The sequence below is a fragment of the Salvelinus sp. IW2-2015 genome, linkage group LG33 (assembly GCF_002910315.2).
Source record: "Salvelinus sp. IW2-2015 linkage group LG33, ASM291031v2, whole genome shotgun sequence".
Classification (NCBI taxonomy): Eukaryota; Metazoa; Chordata; class Actinopteri; order Salmoniformes; family Salmonidae; genus Salvelinus; species Salvelinus sp. IW2-2015.
Genome location: NC_036872.1, coordinates 4,249,616 through 4,273,276, shown reverse-complemented (window position 1 = coordinate 4,273,276; position 23,661 = coordinate 4,249,616). Strand labels below are relative to the sequence as shown.

At 46.3% G+C, this 23,661-nt stretch overlaps 1 protein-coding gene and 1 pseudogene across 3 annotated transcripts in view; one reads left to right on the top strand and one right to left on the bottom strand.

Moving 5' to 3' along the window:
* The window catches only part of LOC111958077 (multiple C2 and transmembrane domain-containing protein 1-like), a 215,076-nt pseudogene extending 209,833 nt beyond the window's left edge, over nucleotides 1–5,243 (top strand).
* A 1,047-nt stretch (nucleotides 5,244–6,290) lies between these two features.
* The window catches only part of slf1 (SMC5-SMC6 complex localization factor 1), a 35,058-nt gene continuing 17,687 nt past the window's right edge, over nucleotides 6,291–23,661 (bottom strand). For 2 of the 3 annotated variants that reach the window (XM_023978684.1, XM_023978685.1), the window contains exons 16-18: nucleotides 22,061–22,153; nucleotides 20,994–21,176; nucleotides 6,291–7,152 (exon numbers count right to left, since the gene is read on the bottom strand). In XM_023978684.1, coding sequence (XP_023834452.1) covers nucleotides 6,623–7,152; nucleotides 20,994–21,176; nucleotides 22,061–22,153 — 806 coding nt within the window. In that variant the 3' untranslated portion in view covers nucleotides 6,291–6,622. Of the gene's footprint in view, nucleotides 7,153–20,976; nucleotides 21,177–22,060; nucleotides 22,154–23,661 lie in introns of all 3 variants that reach the window. The other variant, XM_023978686.2, reaches the window with a different exon arrangement.

Below are 23,661 nucleotides of genomic sequence, written 5' to 3'. Positions count from 1 at the left end.
TGAGAATGTTTCAATAAAAGAAAGACAAAAAGTCAGAAAGTTCTCTCTCTCTCTCTCTCTCTCTCTCTCTCTCTCTCTCTCTCTCCATAAGTGTAGAATCTTTACTGGTTAGGTTACCTCTGGGTTCGAAAATATAAGCATGGGAGAAAATCTCCAACATCGCCTTTCCTTTACCTTTCTTGCCAAAAGGACTTTTTGGACACACAGGTGGAGTTTGTTCAGTGTGTCTCTCAGAGACAGGAGTGTGTTACGACTGTCTGGTCCTTGTCTGACAGAGAACAAAGCAGACGGAGGAGGAGAAAATCATTCATTGTGTTTATTTTAATGGAGGCCGTGTGTAGTTGGCCTCGATATGACTTGTTCTTAATCAGACGTGTACAGTTCCAAAAGTACTGCGTGGTCAAGCCTAGGCATGGTGAATACAGTTAGCATTGCATATTGCAGGGTTTCATAGACGAAGCAACACAACACACTGCTGCACTGAGGCTGGAGCCTAAACTGCCGTAGCTCGTGAAGGGTTAACCTGTGTCTCCTGAATAGCCTCCGTGCACTCGGGGATGGCTCTGTACTCTCTCCAAGCTTTCCCATGAGCCTTTGCCCTGTTCTGTTTGTTTGTGTGATCCTTTCCCCCAGGCCACTGTTCCACACAGCTGGACGGACACACTGAGCCTGCCCAGGGTGCTCACTGACTCTATCCCAGCATCCTGCACTTTCCCCACCTGACCGCTCTCTCTCTCTCTCTTTCTGCGTGTGTGTGTTTTAACAGGTGCAGTACCGAGAGCTGAAACTGGATCTCAGTCATAGTCCAAATAAGAGAAAGAAAAACAACCCGGGGTAGCTGGCTTTGTCCGTCCACTGAATCTTCCCTCCCTCAACGGCCCGACACCAAGGAGCAGAGGAAGGCTGGTCTGGACCTCCTCGACTCACTCTCTCTCTCTCTCTCTCTCTCTCTCTCCACTTTTTTCATATTTTTCCTCTTTCTCCCTCTTCTACTGACTTTAAATATACATGTACAGGCTCCCGAAGTGTAATTATCATTGTAGAAAGAGACAGCAAGAGAAAAAATCGATAAATTCCCGAGTTTAGAGATGAGCGTGGATGAAAGTGGACCGGATCATTCCGGACCCAGGTGTCTACAGCATTGTACCAGTCTGACGGATGTACAAGTCCTGCTCGACTGTGTGACAGTTATGAGTTCATCCGAAGAGGTTTCAGACATTTTTTACATAATTCCCCGTAAGGAACATATCATTTAACCCTACCAGAGTGAGAAAGCCGCTAAACAGGTAGAATGGCTGGTCTACTTTTCAAAATCTGAACTCCCAATGACCTCTGGGTGTAAGCATGTGGAACAATAGATAAAGAGCTTATTTATTCATTATTTTACAGAATGTTGTAAATAATTTTTTGTTGTGTTTACATTTTGGATTAAATTATTCTATTTTGGGGGGGGGGTTGTTCTTTCTGCACCAAGCCTCCATCTCAGCCAGTATACAGTGTTACCTATTAGCACGTTAGCCACCTACAGTATGTCCTGCTGCTCGCACACTGCACAGAGACAACTAAAACAGATAACCCTATAGTACACCCTTCATTGGCATCTTCGAAGCTGTATTTGTACGTTTACACTTTGCCCACGTTTCTAATTGCCTCTCACCGATTTCTTACTTCTCAGCGAGAAGCAACTAGATATTTTAAGAGGTCAAATGTTAATTGTCTTTTCAGTTCTTAGGCCTATACACATATGTTCCAGTGGTCCTTGACGATCCAAATGAATGATAACTTCAAAACCTCAAAAACTCCTCTTTTAAATGGAACTGAAAACTGCTGCAGTCCTGCCGATATGCCATTCTCCCGATCTGCACTACCATCAATAGTGCAGATCAGTGTTTTTCTACCCAGAAACAGGGTGTCGTTTCCCCCCAGAAGAGGCAGGCAAGTGTAGATTGCTGCTGTGCCACTGAGCTAATATAGATGTCACCCTGTGCAGACAGAATCGCCAGGCAGGCCTTAGGCAGCCCAAGCGGTAATCTTATTTGAAAGGCTGGTCTCCTCTCCTCTCATCTCCACATGTTGCCTCAGTGGGCACACACACACACACACTCTCCAGCACTGTGCCACAGGCTGGCCGCCATCTCCATCTGCCCCACCTCCTGCTCAACTTTGATCTCTCTTTCAAGGGATGAGTTTGTGCATACGCGTATGTGTGTGTATGTGTCCCACTGGGCAAAAAACTGGTTGAATCAACGTGGTTTCCACGTCAGTTCAGCGCAAACAATGCTACGCGATGACGTCGAATCAACGTGGGAAAGCTGAGGGATTTGCAAAAATTCGATCCACGTCAGGGAATTTCGCCTTTTTTTCCCCCCGCCCAACTTTCAACCTAAATTCAATGACCAGATGAAATGTTTGGTTGATTTCAGGTTAGTTGACAATTGAACCGAGGGTAAATCAAAGGTAGACGTTGAACTGACGTCTATGCCCAGTGGGGTGTTTATGCAAAGCAAACAAGCAAGCTGCATGGAGGGTGTCCCCGTACACTGTGTGTGTGCATGCTGGGTGTGTATGCATGCTGGGTGTGTATGCTACATGTGGTGCACATGTAAATGTGCATGGGTGCATGTTTCTGGAGTTGTCTGTCTCTTCTGGCTCTGGAGAGTGATGTAGATGGGACTGTGAACCTGTAGGGCCAGACGCTGCGTTTGGTGGCGGAGAAGTCGCCCGCTAGACGAGCAAGCAAGTTAGCCAATGTGTGACAAGACAAGACGATGGGTGGCCAGAGACCGCAGGGCTTTGCGCGTATGTGTGCGCACCCTCTTTCCAAAGCCCTCCCATCATCCCTCTCACTCTCCCTCTCTCATTCGTCAGCGGTTAGGATCGTGGCCCTGTCGGAAGGGAACGTCTCCTGGGTCTCTCCCGAAAGCATCTGTTAAAGGATCACAGCGTAGGCTACATCTGAAGGGGCCTTCCACTCTTCCACATTACCCTCCGTCCCTCCCTCGCTCCATCCCTCCCTCCCTCCCTCCGTCCCTTAAACTTCAACAAGCGTAGATCTGCCACTTTGGAAGGCCATTGGTTTGGTTTGAGAGATGCACTTGAAATACAATAACATGCTCCGTGGAGAGTAGGACCTACGAGGGTTATATCATCCTCTCTAAAATGCAGACTCGTGTCTATTTTTATTGCCTAAAGGGGACCGTTTGAAAACCTGAATATGTATGTGTGAACTACTGTACGTGGTATAATTTACAGTAACTGTGGTGGGTATATTGTGTGTGGTCTTATATCCAAATATTAGAAGTTTTATAACATTGTTATGGCGATGTATGCAAGCAAGCCAAAGTGATTTATAGGACGCGACAGAAAACAAAATGCTAAACAGAATGTATCGGACGGACATGAAGGAAAATGGCACTTTCATTTGCACCCCCTTTTTTTTTTACTCACTTTTTTTGGAATGATGTACATAATATGCCTGTAAATGGTCTGATGTTGGTTGATGATCTTGTATAGGTGTATGCTTGTCATTTCTCTCCGAGGTATTTTCGCCTGCAGTGTTGCCTGTGACATCATCTTCACTCTCCTAGTCCTGGTCAATGGTTGTAGAGGACAAGGACGGGGATTTGGGGTGGGTGGGCAGTGAAGGGAAAGTTATGAGAAAATAATGTACATCTAATACGACCAATAAATTCACCAGATGTATGTCGATAATTTTGGAAAAACTTGTAAAAGATTAAATATTTTGTATCATCTTTGGAGATTTTTCATTCATTGCCAAAAACGGCATTGAGCTTCACGAAGACAAATACATAGCCAGCTACACAAAAGGTTGGTTTGAAGTGCATACCACCCGGGATGGCCCTTGAGGCCCCTGTGTGAATCCTCTGACCAGATCATTTATTAGTCTGGGAGTCCCGCCACTGTCTGAAACGCCTCCATCTAAACTCCTGTACATCACTCCTCACAGCCCCGTAAAAGACGACATGCGTACCCAGCCAGTGGTACTCCCCTCCACAAGAAGAGATCAGGAAGGAACACTGGGTCATTAGTCTCTCCTCCTCTGACAAACACACATCATCCTCACATGTCAGGATGTAATCGCTAGCTCCCTCTAACACACACAATCACCCACTACAATATAAGCCCATCTCTGTATTGAAGTTCCCCACTCAGGGAATAGTTTGTGTGGCCAGGCTAGGTTGTATTCTTGAGCACCCAGAGGTGGGCTAGTCTTACTCCTGGTTACCCCCCACGTGGCCCGCAGATGAGGCTCTTCCATCTCTGTCTTGTGCTCCCAGCTCAGGACACTACGTGACCAAACATGACAGGACCCATCCGGCTCAATAGATGCTTCCACTGCCAAACACAAAGACAGACCTTTGGTGAGTGTGTGTGCGTACGTGCCTGTGCTGGTGCATGTTCAACTGACACGCACCTCCGTTTGTTGCCCTTTCAATTGCTCTGCAATCGAATGCGAAGCAGCATGGTTGCTCACAATGGTGGAACTGCTGCAGTGAGTTGTTGCTTATTTTAAAGACTCCTGACCTGTACCAGCCACTATAAAGAAGTGAACAGCCTTACAGGGTTAGAGGCTACTGTATCTTCCCCTGCATGGAGAAGACAATTGGGGGAAGAGCATGGGTAGCTCTGCCAATATTATGTTGATTTGAGTCCTGTTGAGTTGTAGTTTAGTTGCTTTGAGATTCATTTGTCATTCCCTGTAACGGATTAAGCTCTTATTAAAGTACTACTGTTATTGTTTATAGACACCTGTCCGTCTCGTGCTGCACGATCACATGTGACACTTCCACCTACGGGCATGCCACACAGTAGGTGTCAAACGGGGGGGGGGGGGTCTGCCCTTAGATGGCCGCCATAGTAAAGACTACACGACCCATAACCCTGTACTATACAGGTCACCTGGTCTATGTTCAGTTGCCAAATGTTCTTGAACATTGCAGATAGAAATGCCGTGAATTGAGCCAATGTAATTCCTCATTCTACATGCCAGAGAGACATGTTCGATCTACATAGCCTATTTCTATTTTAACGTTCCACAACATTCAATTCTGCAGAAAGTGTCGCTGGCCTGAGTGGCTTTATTATATTGGCAGCACCTGCACTGCATCGGGACTCTCCATAAACCTCTGATTTTTGAAGGAATGACTTTGGTTCAGTTTGAGTAAGTTATATGCTCTGACAGAGCTAGCCCATTTGATTTAGTGGGATTAATTTATTTCTAAGTTTGTCATTAAAAAGTGTTTATTTTACCTTTCACCTGCGTCCTGAGTTTGTACTGGGATTTTTCTGTTCGCGATCCTTGAATGGGTCAAGCCTTGGCTAGACCACAGTTTATATGTGGCCTTACGGGAGTCAAAGCCACATCCCGTGTGTTGCAACTAAAGAGCTGTTTATACCTGGCTCTAACATGTCCTTAGTCCTGACCGTGTCCACACGGATTGTGCCAACATTTTAAGACAGGTGTATACAAAATACACTTTGATCTGATCTTCCTGGCCACCTCTGAAGGTAGTCAGACACACATTGTGTCCGGACATCTTACAAGTGTAGACGGTGAAATAATTAAAATCATTATCCCGCCTTCTAAAATAATTGACAGGTGGCACCATTGACTTATGGCATCAATATGAGTCTTAAAATAAATGTATATTTTTTTAAGAATATCTGTCAAATAATATGCGTAAAGGGAGAGACCAGGAAATTTGGTCACAATGCGGACAGATATGAAACAGAGCTTTTATCCAACCAATCACAATTGCTCAGCCCCTGAGGCGGAGCTTCCTTTAGAACAAGATTAGTTTAGCATCGACCATAGACCCGTTTGGGAGGATTTGACTTATTTTAGACCATTCCATGGTAAAATCTCCACCCACCCAGGTCACCAGGTAATACAAACTGAATTTGCCCGTTGTGGCTGGGATTAAATCCGAGGCAGTTTTAACACTCGAAAATCAGCTGTCTAGTGTGCTAATCTATAACAGATTGGAGGGGAAGGTTCAAGGTGAGGGGGCTTGGATCTTCTCATCCTTTGCAGTTTGTACAGGGCCTAGGAGAGCCCTATTGTGACCGCTTTACTCCACCAGTAGCGACCCACGTTTTACATACCCATGATGACTCACTGGGTTTTTGACCCATAGTTGAATAAAAAAAAGGCTGCGGTAATTGGTTAAACCTACCTATCCTTTAGGATATAACTACCTACCTAGCCCTTGATTGCATCCATATGAGGAAGTTGTGCAGCCACTGTGAATCATTACATATTGTACCAATTCTCAATACAAAATATATTTATTCAAAATCTATAAAAACACAGTGTTAACATGAAAATGTGTATGAAACAATTGAAAAAAAAAAAAAGAAGACTAACAGTGGTAGTGTAATGTCACATGATTAACATGAATACAAATGTAAACAACAATAATTTATGCATGTCGCAATTCACTCAAAAGTTTATAGAGCAGGGACCTAGACAGTGGAGATCACATTCACAGGAAACGTTGTACATGTTGGCTAAAGCATAAAATACCTTTAAAAGTCTGTTATAGTGCTCTGCTCGATAACGTGCCTTTGACTGCGGCCGTGATTCAATCCATGTCCATTATCAGTCAGGTGTGTGTGTCACAGTGTGTGTGTGTGAGAGCAGCGCTGCTCTGTGGGCCTTCATCTCCTCCAGCAGGGTGATGAGGAGGCGTGTGTGTGGGCCCTGGCACTCCCTGATAGCGGGACACAACTGAGCCAGGCATTCCTCCACCCCCAACGCGGTCTCCATGTCCTCAGCCAGGCGCACCAGCCGTGGGTCACCCCAGCCCGCCGTCAGCCTCCGGGCAGAGTGGCTCTCCAGGGCTCTGGCCAGCTTCATCCCCAGGGAGAGAGGCCTGTCCTGGGCCTGGGAGGATGAGAAGGGGGGAGGGAAGGGGACAGCCCTCTCTAGCTGGTAGGTGAGAAGCAGGCAAGTCAGCAGGCAGGAGCAGGCCTCCAGGAAGGGTAGGTCTCTGACCTCTGACCCCAGGGCCTCTAGGGCCGCGTCTCCGGCAAGGGCGCTGCGTTGAAGCTCCTCCCTCAGTGTGACGGTGGAGACCAGGTCCAGCGCTGTCCGGCCACGACCGTCCCTCTGCTGCAGCAGCTCAGAGCCTGCAGGAAAGATGGACAGAGACAGAGTTCAACTTTAACCTTTCATCTTGACCCCAACAAGATTACTTTAGATTTCTAGTTAGTTTCTACATTCGTTGCCATTTTCAATATTTTGGGCATTTCAACTACTGCTATTAATACCATATTTACACCATCGTATGACCGAGCAATAGGGAGTGAAATTGAATTCAACTTTAAACGACATTAAAACAGTGCCACTCTTAAGAAAACATGGTCATGTTTTTGAAACGTTGCACACGTGTGCAACTAGGTCCTGAGAAGCATCAGTGATGAAATCATGACACACAACGAACGCCCGGTCGAGCAGCCAATTTAAGAAACGTAATTATGAAAGTACACTGAGTACACAAAACATTATGAACACCTGCTCTTTCAATGACACAGACTGACCAGCTGAATCCAGGTGAAAGCTATGATCCCTTACTGATGTCACCTGTTAAATCCACTTCAAATCAGTGTAGACGAAGGGGAGGAGACAGGTTAAAGAAGGACTTTTAAGCCTCGAGACACGGATTGTGTATGTGTGCCATTCAGAGGTTGAACGGGCAAGGCAAAATATTTACTACGGGTTATGGTAGTAGGTGCCAGGCACACCGGTTTGAGTGTGTCAAGAGCTGCAACGCTGCTGGGTTTTTCACACTCAAAATGTTCCATGTGTGGCAAGAATGGTCCACCGCCCAGAGGACATCCAGCCAACTTGACACAACTGTGGTAACCATTGGAGTTAACATGGGCCAGCGTCCCTGTGGAATGCTTTTAACACCTTGTAGAGTCCATGCCCCGACGAATTGAGGCTGTTCTGAGGGCAAAAGGGGGTGCAACTCAATATTAGGAAGGTGTTCCTAATGTTTTTTCATACTCAGTGTCAGACTACATGGGGGCCAATGGGACTGTTTTAGATATATACAGTGGAGACAGAGAGAGAGACAGAGAGAGAGAGAGAGACAGAGAGAGAGAGAGAGAGAGCAGCTGTTAACCCACAGGGCCAGCCAAGGCATTCAACTCACTTTACTGCTAACTTACGTTGACACTATTAACTGGTCACGTTGTGGTTGGGGACTCAGTGAGATTGTGACCTAATAGGCGTTTTAGGTTTACACATGCTTATGTAACACATTAGACTGTGTCAGTGCAGATTAATCAAACTGAGAGGCATTGCTAAGGGTTGGGAAACCGACATGAGGCTAGAGTACAATAAAGTTATTATCGTTCAAACACAAGACCGATTTGATCTTCTCACGAACCACATTTCTCCTCGCTCATACACGACATCAGTAGGAATGGACACGACACGTACGTACATACAAATGTACTTTAACGCAAAGCCGGTTTCACTGTGTGTAGTAGGGCAACGTGTTAAAAGTACTTTGTACATTTTCTTGTCTTCTCCCTCTCTCCTCTTCCCTTTGTGTGTTCATAAAAGCCTTTTCCAGCATCGGGCCCACGCACACTTGGCCTATGTGGAGCAGGCCGAGTGTGAGCCCTTTGTTTGCTTTTAGACATCCAATTTCTATGGCAAACTACACTTGATGGCACTTGACTGCTCAACCTCCGCAATGTTCCCGCCACTTGTGAGCTAGTTTAGGGCTCTCTGACGATTCGCCACAGAGTCTGAACGGCAGCCAACAGACAGCCAGGCAGCGGTTTCTGTTTGACAGACACTCTGAGGCCTGTGAAACAGAACGGGTAAAGGACAATTGTTGTCCTCGTTGTTGGATGCACGTGGCGCGTGTGCAGAGGCGGCATCAGGCTTAAAAAAGGGAGGCTCTTCTTTCGTCCGACGATTTAATACACTGAAATGGTGTTCTTTACCTTACGAGTGGAAGCTGGCATTCAGCAAGTTCAAGTAGTTCATTAACTAGGTATTAAAATAAACACTGTACACACATTGGAATTATTGGTTGGCGCTCTCGCACACATAGTAAATACATAGACTTGTGCATACCGTACTCACGCTAAATAATGTTATTTATTATGGAACTCATTGTGGAGGAACACCCCTTTTAAAAAAGGTGGCCATCACGACTTGTGGAGAGAAAAAGGAGCCTGCAAATGAAGAAGTGTTTCTTTCTGTTTCCCTCTTCGAATACAGCTAGCCAGCTCTGGCGCTCGGAGGAATAGCGAAAGTAAAGCACATGACTCGGGTACCACGGGAGGTCAGCTCTCATCTACCTTTATAGTGCTTCAAGCTCAAGTGGCAAAAAAACTCAATCTGCATAAATTGGCGCGTTAATCTACATAAACTTTTACATTAGCGGGGGACATTTACAATGCAGAGGTCAGCCAGGGAGCAGCAGTCAAGGACGTAAGAGCACGGTTTCGATCAAAGCCGCTCTAGAGAGAACTAAAGAGAGGGATAGAGAGAGTGGGGGAGGGATAGAGGGATGGAAAGAGAGAGGTAGGCGAGGTGAGAAGAGTTCTTCACACAAAGCAGGTAATAATAGCCAAACCACTCCAGGTTTATTTGGCCTTGCCATTAGGCCCATTGAAAAGGAGTGCTTATGAAGTTTCAGGTCAGTCATGTCATGCTCAGGCAAAGGGCTTTGGGCCTTGAGGTGAAGCATTCACAGTATTTGCCAGGTCTATCAAGTTGAAGAGAGGGGGAGAGAAATTTTGTATGTCGGGAATGGTCAATCTTCGCAAACATCTTCCAGTTTTGAGCCTCAAAAATAGACTTCCAAAGTGGGAATATTTTGTTCACAATAGCTGTAGCTTTCAGTGAGGGGTCCAGCCTTGGGTTGTGCTCTGCATGTGCCTTTCACACCGTCAATTAACATTTCAATGGCAGAAGGCCATGTTCTTGAGTACTTCTTGGAACTCTTCTCCAAAAAGGAAAAAAAATGTATCTTTTCAGTCCACAGAATGCAGGCTCAGCTCAAGTGGCCTTCAACGATCCATGTTTTTGTGTGTGAAAAATCCCTGGCAAAGAAGTGCACCATCATCCGTGACTGTAAATTCTGTTGAAACATCCTGTGGCCCTCCCCTACATGCTTGCTAACTACAGGGCACTTATTGAAATACAGGAAGCCAAATACTAAACCTAGTCGGGTATGATGGGCACAGCCACCAACCCGCCCCCCCACTTATTCTGCTCCCCCTTTCTCCGTGAACTGAGCTCTCACCCCTCCTTCCCCTCTCTTTCTACCCCCCCCTCCCCCTCGAGCTGATTCATCTCCTCCCCTCCCTACTCCATGCAAAAGAGGCCTGGGCTCAAATCAGACCCATCAGTGTGAGTGATGTGTCAGGCTGGGTGAGGCAGGCTTGACGTGGTCCTGGCCTGCCTGCCGCTCTGCCGCCATATCAAACTGCCTGACAGACAGGCCACAACATGGGGGAGTAACAGAGACAGAGGTGTGGGGGGGAATTCAGCAGAGACCCGTCTGTCTCTGTGGCGGTCTTTCTATCCTGCCTGGCTGTGTTCGTCTACCTGTACACACGCGCTACAAAAATACCGGTAACTAACTCAAGATATCTCATCGGCGTAGTTTCCAAATGGGAACAAATGAAGTATAGTGGGCAGAACACACAAGGAGGTGGGCAGAGCCAAGCAGGAGCTAGCGAGCTAGCGTGTATTTGCATATTTTCGTTAGGGAACGCCTACCCTGAAGTGCACATGTGCAATAACTCAATTCGCCCCTGTGCTCCTTCTAAACAATGCAATTTTTTCTAACTTTTAGAAATGGTAAAGTCTACAAAACTTTGTGCACTCTGTTCGAAACAGATTTTAATTTGGGGGAACAGCATTGAGATGGTGTTTCATCAATGAGAACATTTGCAGAATGTCGGCCAAGTTTCACCTAGCTCAGTGGTCACCTGGTCGATCTACAAACATTCCCTAGTCGATCACCAAACATTGCTGTAAAACAAAAACAACGACGATAATGCCTCGCCTTCCTGTTTCTGTTGGCGGTAGGCCCACTTGATTCAGCTGCCCTAGCTCCAGGAAGACAAATCGTTCCCATTTTATGCGTCTGAAGGACAACCAGATCACCACCTGTTTCCTCGCGCCATAGACTGTAAAAACAAGAAGCCTCGAACGCACAGCAAAGTTGATCATGTGAGATTTCGAAATGTTTAAAACTATGACTCGAGAGACAACGAATACAGCAAAGAGCTGCTGTTTAGATGAGTAAGCTCATGTTTAAGTTGGTATTCAGCCCTGTCAACACTTTGTGTTCTTCCTACTTCCACAAACGCTACAACCAGCACTGCAGCCGCAACGAATGAGCACAGCAACGCGTTTCCATAAGCTTGCGTTGTTATTATTAGCGGCTTGTGCCTTTTTTAATATCAAGGAATATTTACCGTTCTCTGGTCATAGGAGTAACAACATGCATTGGTGCATGAGGCAGAAATAATGCTTAAGTTTCGCCATCAGCTGAAGGACTGTGTCCCCTTTTCCCAGCGGAGGGAGGGTCGGTGAGTCGGGTGAGAGGCAGCCTCACCGCTGCTCCCTTCCTCTGCTCAGACTGACCATCAGATGCAGGCCATCCAGTCCAATAAAAAACTAAAAACAAATGATTATGCTCACTCAGCTGTGCCTCACAAGTAATACAACAAATGACCTATTACCAGCGTGATCAAATGGTCATATACAGTGGCTACAATGTTTGTAATATCATTTCAAAATGGTCTGAGAAGAGCACGGCAATTCAAAGCGTAGCCAATATGCAGCGATAATGGATTGGGTCTATAGGCTACTGCACAAACCTCATTGCTACACAACTGCTTTTTAATTGGTTAAATGTTACATAGGCGTACGTTTTTTTTTTATAAGTCGTGTAAATCTGAGCGGTAGATCTCGGCTTGTATTTTGACTCAGAAAGCGATCGACTGAAAAGGACTGATGTATCGCCATATTCTCCCACTGGACTTCCTCTCATCACCATATTTGGCGGCAAGACCTAAACCGATTCGGCCTCCCTCCCTCCAACGGAATCCGCCGCTGCCTATTCTTCACAACCTGTCAGTGCTTTACCTCACACTTACACTGCACACACAAATACACACACCCCTACACACACAGAGAGCGAGAGAGCGTTGGGAGAGTGTCCGGGGCTTGGTACGATATTGGCTCCTGCATCACGGAGAGCGATTAAAATGAGTCCAGGTATTGGCGCAATGTGTCAGATATGCTGCTCTGGAGATAAATAAAACACCTGGGGGATTAAATGTGAGCAGGGGTAATTACGCTATTTGCTCTACGTGTGTGTGTGTGGTGTGTGTGTGTGTAGCCCTGCTCGTGCAGGCGGGGGAATTCACACGCCTTGCGAATGCTACTGCAGCCTGCACCAGTCAGACGCAGCCTGATTGCCACACACACACAGAGCACAGAGCCCTCTGGCCTTTAGAGGGCAGGCAAAGACAAGAAATACAAAAGCCAGAGTGGAGGAGGGGAGAAACAGAGCAAGGAGTCCTAGTTCCATCCCCCTCTCTCTCTCCCTCTCGGTGTCTGCTTTAGTTCCAGACGAGAGACGCAGAGGCAAACAGACTGGGATGCGGCTCCACAGCACAGCAGAGCACAGTAAACATCCCACTCTCTATTTCCCCTTCCACCTGACAGAAAGACAGCGAGAGACTGTGTGAACTGAGACCAGGGGCAACACCCCCAGAGGAGCACCCCTGCCCTACAACAACAGCAACCATAGGAAGACAATAGCACAGCATCAACCAATGGCACGGCCCAACCACAGTCAATGTACACATCTCAACAGCCAGCGGAATAAAGCTTATTCTCCTAGTCTCCAATCTAAATATATATATATATTTTTTTTTAAGACGACTGATTTGGTGAAATCACTGTGGATAAAGGAACAGGAGACACAGAAACAAACCCACTATGGCCGGGACGATATCAGTATGGCGATACTTGTTTGTATCGTGGCAAGGAAACAAAACACGAAGCGGCTTTAACTTCTTGAGGAAAACAGCCCTAACGTTAGAAACAAACACCATTGTGTTGTCATCCAGAGTCACATGTATTTATTTCCCAAGCTACAGCAAACAATATTTTACACACAGCAGGTTTTTAAAAAGGACATACTAGTTTGGTCTACTTCATGTTTTCATTTTTGCCATGTAAAAAAAAATGATTGCGATACTGGTATCGTCACAGCCCTAGAAACCACTTGCCATTGTTGAGACGCAGCCCACATCTTTAAGTGAACCCAGCCTGCTAGCAGTAGCTAGAGTCGTAGGGATGTTTGTTTGTTAGCGGTGGTAATGAGAGCTATCCGGTTGAAGGGCTCATCACCCAACCAAACATAGGCCTGTGCAGACAGAGATTAGAGCCAGATTATGGGCCAGAGGGTTAGGGTTGAAGGCTGGACTCTAGCTGTAATCCCCCAGGGGCACACCTGCCACACACACACAGCCGTTATGACATCTACAGGACGAGGAACCAACAGATTGGAGGCAACATTGTAAATCCCTTGCTGACCAGTATTCAGGCTTTATGCTGATTTGCAGCACTTTGATAATAACTTCGATAAGGCACAGTGTCTTGTCAGTAGATGACTAAGGAAGTGCAGGGAAATGGCTAAGAAAAATGACATTGGCCAAGAAAATCCATGGCGTAGGCACGTGTCTTTCGATAAAGAAGTTAGACTATCTCTTCATATCCTGTGACCTACTCAGACTTGTTACTGTGTAAGGGTCCGAGCAGCTTTAGTGCCCTTGAACCCTCATTGGTCTGTGGACAACATATAAGGAAGGAACTGGTTAGGCAACTTAGTACACAAAGCAGTCATGACCTCTTACAAACGGAGGGTCTATAAAACGACTCACTACCACACATTCAACACAGCTGGAAAAATGTAACAATATAGAAAACTTGACTTGTCTTAATCTCTCGTGGCCAGATTCACGGGAAGTGACAACCGTCGCGCAATTTTTACTTTTGGGTAACCGTGATCAGATACGTCTGAACTACGGCTTCTTCATGTTGCTCTTGGACACGGTGGGGTTGTCTTTTGGGTCGACACACAGTCGGATTCAAGTGAAGACCGATTGCTGCCGTTTTTGAGGTCCGGCCTGAACAGAGAGAAGAGACAGCCATAGGAAAAGGACGCGGCTACGCCCCTGTCCGGAAACGGAGACGCTAGACGTTAACCTTGGGGCCGTGCTTGTGTCTAGCCCGTCGCCCCTTGTTCCTCCGAGAGGAAAGGCACGCAACTGGACCTCTGGAAGAGAAGGAGAAAATGGAGCGTTACAGGAGGAGTTGCTCGACCTGTGTGTGTTTACTCCACTCGCATAAAAGAAGCCTCCTACCCTTCCGAAGCTGCCTCGGTAGGCAGTAAAAACACAGCATCGGGCAAGTGGTTCTAACAGAGGAGGGCTAGTCTGGTCTAAGAGGGAGGTGGATGGGAAGTACAGTGAATGTACTTTGAGGCCTTATGCGGTTAGGTGGGCTGCGAGAAATCTTGTAAGACCGGAAAATAGCACAAACCCAAGTAGAAGTGCAACCTTGAAATATATAGCAGCTTGCCTGCATGCACACAGACACACGTGAGAGGAGCATGAAAGGGGAAACTCTTCTATAGATAGATAGAGACATCCAAAACACCATTAAAGGCTGCGAGAGAAAGAGAAAGTAGAAATTTGGTGGCGAACCCAGGGAGGGTCTAACCTTTTAAAACACAGCCTGAAGTTCTGCTGAAACACACACACTGGCCGCAGTGAGGGGTAAGCAACATGCTAACAACGTAGCAGTCGCTACCCGAACGTTTCTGGTTTCAGTTCCAGCTGCGACGACTACAGAGTTGACCCCGATCAAGGCAAGGCAAGGTTTACCCGCCATTTTGGATTTTGGAAACGTCTCTCCGCATCACAGCCTGAGGACATCTGTGACACTGCACAAGTCTGAGGGGACCAAGCTGCTTCCTTTGCCGCCGAGCTAATGACATCTTTCAGTTCCACAAACATGAATTCAGAACTCAGAGGGATTGGCTTGGGAAGGGAGGGGTGACTGACTCAGACAAGCTGACGAATGCTTGGTGGTGTGACTAACAAACAAGCAGCCGCAGAAGAGGTCTGGTAGAACATAAATCGCTGTCCTCAATTGAACAATTAATTTGCAACTGCTTTAAGGAGCTACTGCCCCTAAAAACCAACTAATCCCTTCGAGTCAGAAACGTTTATTCTAGTGTCAAAATTTACTACAATGTGTAAATAGCACCATTTTTGTCAAAGTCGTCTAAAAGTTTGGAACCGAAATGTGTCACAATGAGTAAATGGAGGTTGGGTTTGGATTAGAATCATGTCCACGTGCAAACCGCCCCCTACATCGCTTCCCTTCATTGAATGGGGCTCCGTTGTTTCATCGCCCCCCAACCAACGATTTCAAAAAGATCACGGACGTCTGAGACTGAAAAGCCTTTACGGATTGACCATGCAACGCAAGCTTAAAGCAGAATACACCGCCAACAACTATGGTTTGCATGCCCTGCCGAAGGACCCTATCATGCGGGGATAGGTGATTGAGATGTGTTGGTCCCCAGTGGTGATGAGTACACCGGTAGCCAGCTAACAGAGACGAGGGGACAACAGTATTTTAGCTAGCAATGCTAACATTAGCATTGCTAGCTCATTTTGTCAAACTTACCTAGTAACATTGCCCTCTCACTAAAGTACATTTGACATCATAATATGACAAAGTTGTTTCCTACTAATTATTTGCCTATTTTAGCAATGCCATCGTATTTCTAAGTTAGTGTAACGTAGACAAAACAGTCACATTAGCCTACGAGGTGCAACCCCTGTCTAGGGCACAAATAACTATTGGATGCAGCTATGTTGGTACTAGCTAACTCATGTCTGACTACAGCAGTGTACTAACTAGCAGCAACAAATTCAAAACCAACCCAGAGCCATAGAAGAAACAATGTCACAGTTGGTTGAAAAGTGTAACGTCCCCACTGGCCTGAATCTAATCCAATCTGGAGCCAGTCAAGTCTACATCTGTAAAGCATAGAATTTGCAAACGAGATTACGTTATTTCTCCAGCTATGTTTATAATTTAGGAATGATGGCAATGGTTGACCCTGTTTTTCTGTTTGACAAAGTGCACATTTGGATGCCAGAGTGATCCCCTGGCCATGAACGGATGCCAGGACCTACCAGAAGGAGCAAAGGTGGGTATCATAACATGTCCAGCAATGTGATTACAAATGGTTTAGTGACCAATCATTTCATGAATTGTTCACTTGCTATTTTCACAGCTTGGTCAGGCAAGACCTCAGAATAAAAGTGTGTCACGCAACACAAGTACCCTTGTGACACCTCTTACTGTCAGTCTCCCTCGACTCCTATGAAAAGGACACGCCGTAAGGCTTCTGATAGTGACCCGAGTTACTGCCCTGATGACACAGACGGCTTCATCCACAATGATAGGTAATGTGTGTTGTGAAAAGTTGTATAAAAAAAATACCTGGCTTGATAAAATAATAGGCTAATTCCCAAGCCAAGCAGATACATCTAGTAGTCATTTAAGTTGTGAAGTGCATTAGCAAAAAGCTTTGTCCTTTTATTTAGAACCAAATGCAACTTACCATGTGGCTGTCTAGTATGTCACCCACAGGCCCTCCCAGTCAACACCACTTCATAAGATTGACTGCTGCAGTGGTTCGATAGATGTCCAGTTTGCAAAACCCTTTCCATTCCATGTGTCACTGATGAACTCTGCCTGTTTCTACAGATGGACTGGCGCCTCAGTCGTTTGATGGGGAGACCATAATTGAGTAGCTTTTACCTGACCTGTTCAAACTTCAACGTAGCACCTGTTTGTCTGTCAGATATCACCCATCCTAACTGCCGTTGGTAATAGAACTGTGACTGTGTGTGTTCACAGAAACATGTACGGAGCCATGGAGACTTGCAAGATGTCGTGATAAAGTCCAGACTGACATACAGGCTTGATACTGATGTCTCTGAATAGAGAGAGACCTGGCACTCAGCATACAAATTATACTAGACAACTTTTTCTTGTATTGTCCTTTTTTTAAATTATTGAATGTTATGTCAGTATGGGGAGGGAGAAACCCTGTGTATTCTGCACCAGGATCTGGGAACTCCTGTTGTATATGGGACACCGCACAGGAAGGTATGACCACTCTGACATGTTTGCCAAGGTAGCCCCAATTCCAGCAGACAAAAACGCCGATAGGCACAGTATCTGTCACAGCTGGGAATGACAATGAAAAGGTGAAAGGTGCACATTGTTATATTAGCAGAAGACTGCCTCTGTGGTATTATGTAAAGGCTTGTTTAATCTACATGGACCTGTTACTACATTCATCAAAACCCTTAGTTTGTTACTCAGTGTGTATTCATTCCTTGCGTTATGATTTTTCTATCATGTTCTCTCGGCATTGTTGGGAAGGACCCGTAAGTAAGCATTTCACTGTTAGTCTACACCTGTTGTTTACCAAGCGTGTGACATAACGATTTGATCTGCAGAAATTCAGCAATTGCATTCTTCTCATATTACTCTGTAGGCTACCGACCTATTCAAAGCTTCCACCGGCATCTCACCATACACCTGCCTGTAGTTATTGAGCTCCACCTGCAGGAGGTTTGTTCGTTGTGATTGAGTGGGGGGGGGAGAACATCTGCGGCCAAGGTTCTGACAGATGGGTGTGTCTTGGTGGTGGCAAGGACACACCCAAGAAACACCCACATCAAGCCACACCCCCAAGCCAACTCACATTTGGCTTCTGTCATGGCAGCCAGCATTTCTTGAAGAGCAAGCCAAAAAACGAGGTTAAATCAGCGGGTGCAGTTCCTCTTTATCCTACGGTTGAGCAGACGCTCGTGATGAGGAAAGAAAAGTAAAAAAAAAGAAATAAAAAAAAGACACTAATTAATTAACCTAGTGTAGTGTAGCCTAATCTAAATGAGCTGTTTAGCTGGTGTGTGTTAGCTGGGCCTCAATGAGACTGGATGTAGAGGGTTGCTAGGCTAGGCTAAGCAGACTTGGTCTGCTTACTAACATGGGTGGCTGTATTGAGCCCACGCCACCAGAGATTAAGGCGCAGGGCGACAGCTTGAAGGCTCTTTTCTTCCTGCCTCTCCCTCTCTCTCTCCACGCCTCTCTGGAGACGCTCAGAGCTCAGCCACAGCTCCAGGTCATTTTCCATTCCAAATCAGGGGCACTCTCTCTCTCTTTCTGGTCATCCTGCAAAATTTAAACACTCCCAGCCGAGGAGGGGGCACGGCGAGCGGGCACACACGCAGGGTCGTGTGGGCAAGTCTTCAGAGAGCAGAGGGAGGGTAAAGAGAGAGAGGGGAGAGAGCAGGCCTTGCCCTCAGCCATGGCATGCTTTCCCCGCCAGCACCCCAGGGTCGAGGGTGGGGGCCATACGTTCCAACCCCTTCCCTCCCTCCCTCCCTCTGTGTCCTCCAGCCAGGGTTATTATTTCAGGGTTACAACACTGCCATTGAAAGGCCTTGTTTGTTTGGCAGTGGCAGCGAGAGCTGCCTTTCCGACCAAGCCCTGGCAGCTCAGCTGAGTTTGGCTGTTGGGAACAACACAACAGGGTGACAGCCAGGCAGCAGCAATTTAGTATCCACTACAACGCTTGCTAGCTAACCCCACCGCAAAATAAAAAAATGTCATGTATAAATGTATTCAGTAATCATTGTAAACCAAATAGTCGGTAGAAAACGTATTTATACATTGTAGTTACTTTACTTGACCCTCTTCTTTAAGCTGAATGAGTGGTAAACGGAACCAAGCTGCTGTCCAAGTCGCTCCACAACTGTCTTGATGTAGGACCCAGCCGCCCTGCTAATCAAAGCCCCTGGTTCGAAGGTTCTATTCGACGGGAATCGCTCGCTCTGTCCTTTCCATCGGTCAGCCTGAAGGCCAGTGGTGTCCATGGGGACAGACAGAGACACTGCAACCCCTTCCCTCTCCCCAGCTAGCCCCACTACCTCCAGTCACAACGTCAAGAAATAGAAACTAAGTGAAAGAAAGAGGGGGGAAAAGAGCTGCGTGTTAAATTGTGAGCGTGCTCTCGTTCCTCCAGCAGCTGTTGCTCCATCCATCCATCTCTCAGTGATGTGGCCTAGCGGGCAGCACCGAGCAGAGTCCTAGTAAGACAAGGCTCGCAGTGACTGGTGCAGCCCACACAGACAGCTCACACGCACACTTTCATTTTGCCAACAGTCTCTTCCTCTGACCCCTTTTAAAATTTGCTCCTTTTCTTCCTGTCACCGCTCAAAAAAAAAAAAAAATCCTCCGTTTTCTCACCGGGACCAAACAATCCCAATCTAATTTACTTTTTGAGGACAGAATATATACATGTGTTAATAGGAAAGCCAAATCAAATTAACTATAATTAGTCAAATTGGAGAGTGAGGCAGGGAAGTGGTGGCAGCCTACATGGGCGTCTTGTTCAACGCTGTCTACCCCCCACACACACACACCTACCCATCCCCCCCTCCACCACCATCACACACACAGCTATGCAACCACTACCTCCTCCCCCCTTTCATTTTGACACACGTCACACTCACTTCAAAGCTCCCGAACAGCGATTGCATGTGGCAAGCAAACACACAGAGACACACAAACTATTTCTGTTGTGACATATTTCCCACCAAACCAGCGTGTGAATTTCACAAGCGGCAGAACCTGACGACTCTAATCTCTTCAAAAAGACATTAACAGACATCTTATGAGTGGATGGGTAATACGTTTGGACAGACGTTGCGATGGAACACAGAAAGGAAGAGAGGGTGGTGGTGGGGATAGTAGAGATGCATAGATGATTTAGATTTGAGACTGTGGCCGTAAGACTGTTAGGCCGCTAAAGTCCAGTGCCAATTTCCCTGATACATCAAAGCTACATTTCAGACTCATTCATCCATCCATATTCCTCTCACCTCATTCCAATAAAGTAACTCTTCGACCTTGTGTGTGAATCTATGCATTTGTTTCTCTCTGTGTGTGTGCCCGCGTGGTCACGGTACCAACATTTTGAATTCGATACCAGGCTTAGTACCACGACACTCGCTACCACGGCAAAAAAATAAGTCGTATTAGCCAAAGTCATAGAATGACATTTGATTCAGACCGGTAACTCAGCTACTGCTCTATTCAATCGGTGGGTTAAGAGACCAATAACAAAACAAGTTCCAAATCTCTCTGCCAATAACAGCTTGTTTTTAGTTTTTTTCATAGACTTCAGTCACCCAAGTCAGACTGTTCTCTCAGCTACCGAACGGCAAGCGGTACCGGAGCGCCACGTCTAGGTCCAAAAGGGTCCTTAACAGCTTCTACCCCAAGCCATAAGACTGCTGAACAATTAATCAAATGGCCACCGGACTATTTACATTGACCCCCATCCCACACTTTATTTTTACACTGCTGCTACCCGCTGTTTATCATCTATGCATTGTCAGTTTACCCCTACCTACATGTACAAATTACCTCAACTAACCTGTACCCCCGCACATTGACTCGGTACTGGTACCCTCTGTGCTTCTACATCTGCATTGCTTGCTGTTTGGGGTTTTAGGCTGGGTTTCTGTACAGCACTTTGTGACATCGGCTGATGTAAAAAGGACTTTATAAATACATTTGATTGATATATAGCCTCGTTATTGTTATTTTATTGTCTGTTTATTTGATTTTTTTAACTTGAGTTTCTAAACTCTATTTCTTGAACTGCATTGTTGGATAAGGGCTTGTAAGTAAGCATTTCACGGTAAGGTCTACACCTGTTGTATTCCGCGCATACGACAAATAACATTTGATATTTCATGTTCCAGAATGGAAAAAGTACAGAAGGTTCGGCATACCATGCGCGCTGACTGACCTGCATGCTGCAGGAGCATCATGGCGATGTCCGTGTGTCCACCGAGCAGCGAATCATGTAGGGGGCTGACTCCACCCACCTGGCTGTACAGGTGAGGGGTGGGCCGGTGGCGCAGCAGGGCCTCCACACACGCACGGCTGCCATGGTTACACGCCTCGTGCAGGGGCGTCCAGCCTGCGTGGTCTGAGTAGTAACACACACACCAGACAAAACGGTCATCCAATTATATTTTAAAGATTGAATTCTACATTATGAGTTAAATGGACGACAACACCTATGACAACCATCAAACAACATATTATACTGCTAATATCTTCATAGCTAATAGCAGCCATCTTTTCATGTGAAAACCAAATCATCTCAGATACTCTAATAATTTCTCTACATCCAAAGCTAGACACACACCAAAACGTAATATTTAATAGCTTAAATCTATATTGATCTGAAGAAACAAGTCTAGATCTATACCTAGTGTGCAGTAGGTAGGTTGGTGTATTCTGTAGGTGTAATCGTTCTTATGCTCTCACGTTAAACAATAGGAGTTCTCTGTCTCGGAGACCAGAGGCCTCGTTATGGGGACAGGTTTGCGTTCCATGTCACTAGAGCATAGAGATCGTTCTCAAACTAGTCCTCCCACCACTCCAAGCCCTTCAGTTTGTCCCGTTTCCTTCGCCATCACGTCTCCGGTTTTACTCTTCGTCCCGTTCACCCGATCTCCACTTAGCACGTTAGACGACCATCAAGCAACGCATCTAAACTATTAAACTAACGCTGCATAATAAGCCATTGAAATGAACTGAAAAGGAAGACGGTTATTATATTTTCCCTGGGAGGGGGGGGGAAAAACAGGTGAAAATATAAGAGGAAATGCATTCACTTGGCAGAGCGACTAAATCTAACCTCCAACCCACCCCGTTCCTCCAAGACACACCCTTCGCATTTTAGCTAAAGGTTACACTGATGACACACACTTCTCTTTTCCTTCCTTCTCTAATTCCACGTTAAAATCGATTCCACGACACCCTAAAGTGGAAGCAGCGAGAGAGAGAGGGGGTGGGGGGACCTACCTTTCACGTTGACGTCGGTCCCAGGAAGTGCTAGGATCTGAAGCAGCGTCTCAACCTGGTTCCTCTTGCAGGCTCTGTGGAGGAGTGTCTCGCCTTCGCCAGGACCACGTCAATGGGCACAAAGGAGAAGAGAGAGAGAGAAAAAAAGAAGAGAAATCCAAAATTAGGGTGTGTCTTACCCATTGTCCCCCTGTTACACTCACACACCAATAATGTACTGAAGAAATGTCCCCAACGACCACAAAACAAAAGAAACGACCTAAAAAAAGAAAAGGCGAACCTCCAATGAGAATGCGATTTAACAGGAGAGATGACAAACGGGAGGGAGATAAAAAATAAATAATAATAAAGTCATTAAAAAAAGAGAGTGAATTGGGCTCTTTCTCCTCCCTCTTTTTTTGGGGACAGAGGGATTTTCCACTTACACCAGAGCCCCACAAAGTTAATAAACGGGCTGTGAGTGTGAGAAGAGCCTCTTCCTGTCACGTATTGTTCCCCTGGAGGAAGTTATGGTACACAGCCCAGGCACAAAGGCTCCAAAAAGGATTCTTCACACATCCAGGGTTCAAAAGCTCCACCGGGCATTACCAACGTACCACGTGATATTTAATCAGCAAACTACAACACCCAGACACAAAAGACGTATTTACATTTCCCCCCGCTCTCTTTTCGATACAATATTAAATCAGGAATATATTAGGAGGGACAGTACCCCCTATTTTCATGTATGGCTGAACTTCACGAGAAAGTTAAAGGCCAAGCATGAGTGCCTCTTTGCTTGCCAGTATAATACAGGACTGCAGAATTCCTAATAAATGCTTTACTAGCCTGCCTGGCCATACAGAGGCTTCACTGGAGCACAGAGCAGGGCATGGGGAGTGGGAGGAGAGGAACGAGGGGGAGAAAGGGAGGAGAGGGCAGACAGAGACAGGACATGCAAGAGTGCAGGGGAGAGGAAGAGAGGCGTGCTGCATTTCAAGGCACGGCGAAATATTGAAAATGCTCGACGCTTTCAACTTGAAGAGTTCCTTTCTTCCCAGAGGTGTCTTTGAGGTTGCATTAGACGCATTAAATGTGTTTTCCACCTGACAAAGAGGTTGAAGGGCGGGACAGCAAAGAAAGAGACGCTGTTTATCTGGAGCTTCGACAACATCTGGACGAGGAACAGCACTGTTCTTTCTTCTTTCTTCGTGTCTAAATGCAGAGGTAAGCCACAAAGCGGAGGGTAGCTTGTGTTGTGGAATATATTTCAGATCTCCAGTGCCAGTTGCCCTGCTGCATCATGCCCCAGCGCCCTCCTCGAAAAAAAACACCTTCCCTTGCAGAGCAGCCCAGCGTCTCTTTGGTGCGTTGCCTCTCGCCAGCCCAAAACACAGGAAATCCAAAATTAATCCTGCCTCTCCTCAGTTATGGATTTTGGAATGCGGTGTTGTCCGTTATGTCCAACTGGAATAGTCCGGATTTTAAAAAGGGACAGCCGGTACTGGTGGATCGGATCTGGCGGTGGAGCTTCACAGAACAGTACCGTGAACCCAACTGCACACTCTCCTCTCTGAGTTACTGGTCCGTACCAATATTCTCACACCATGCGGCGAGGAATA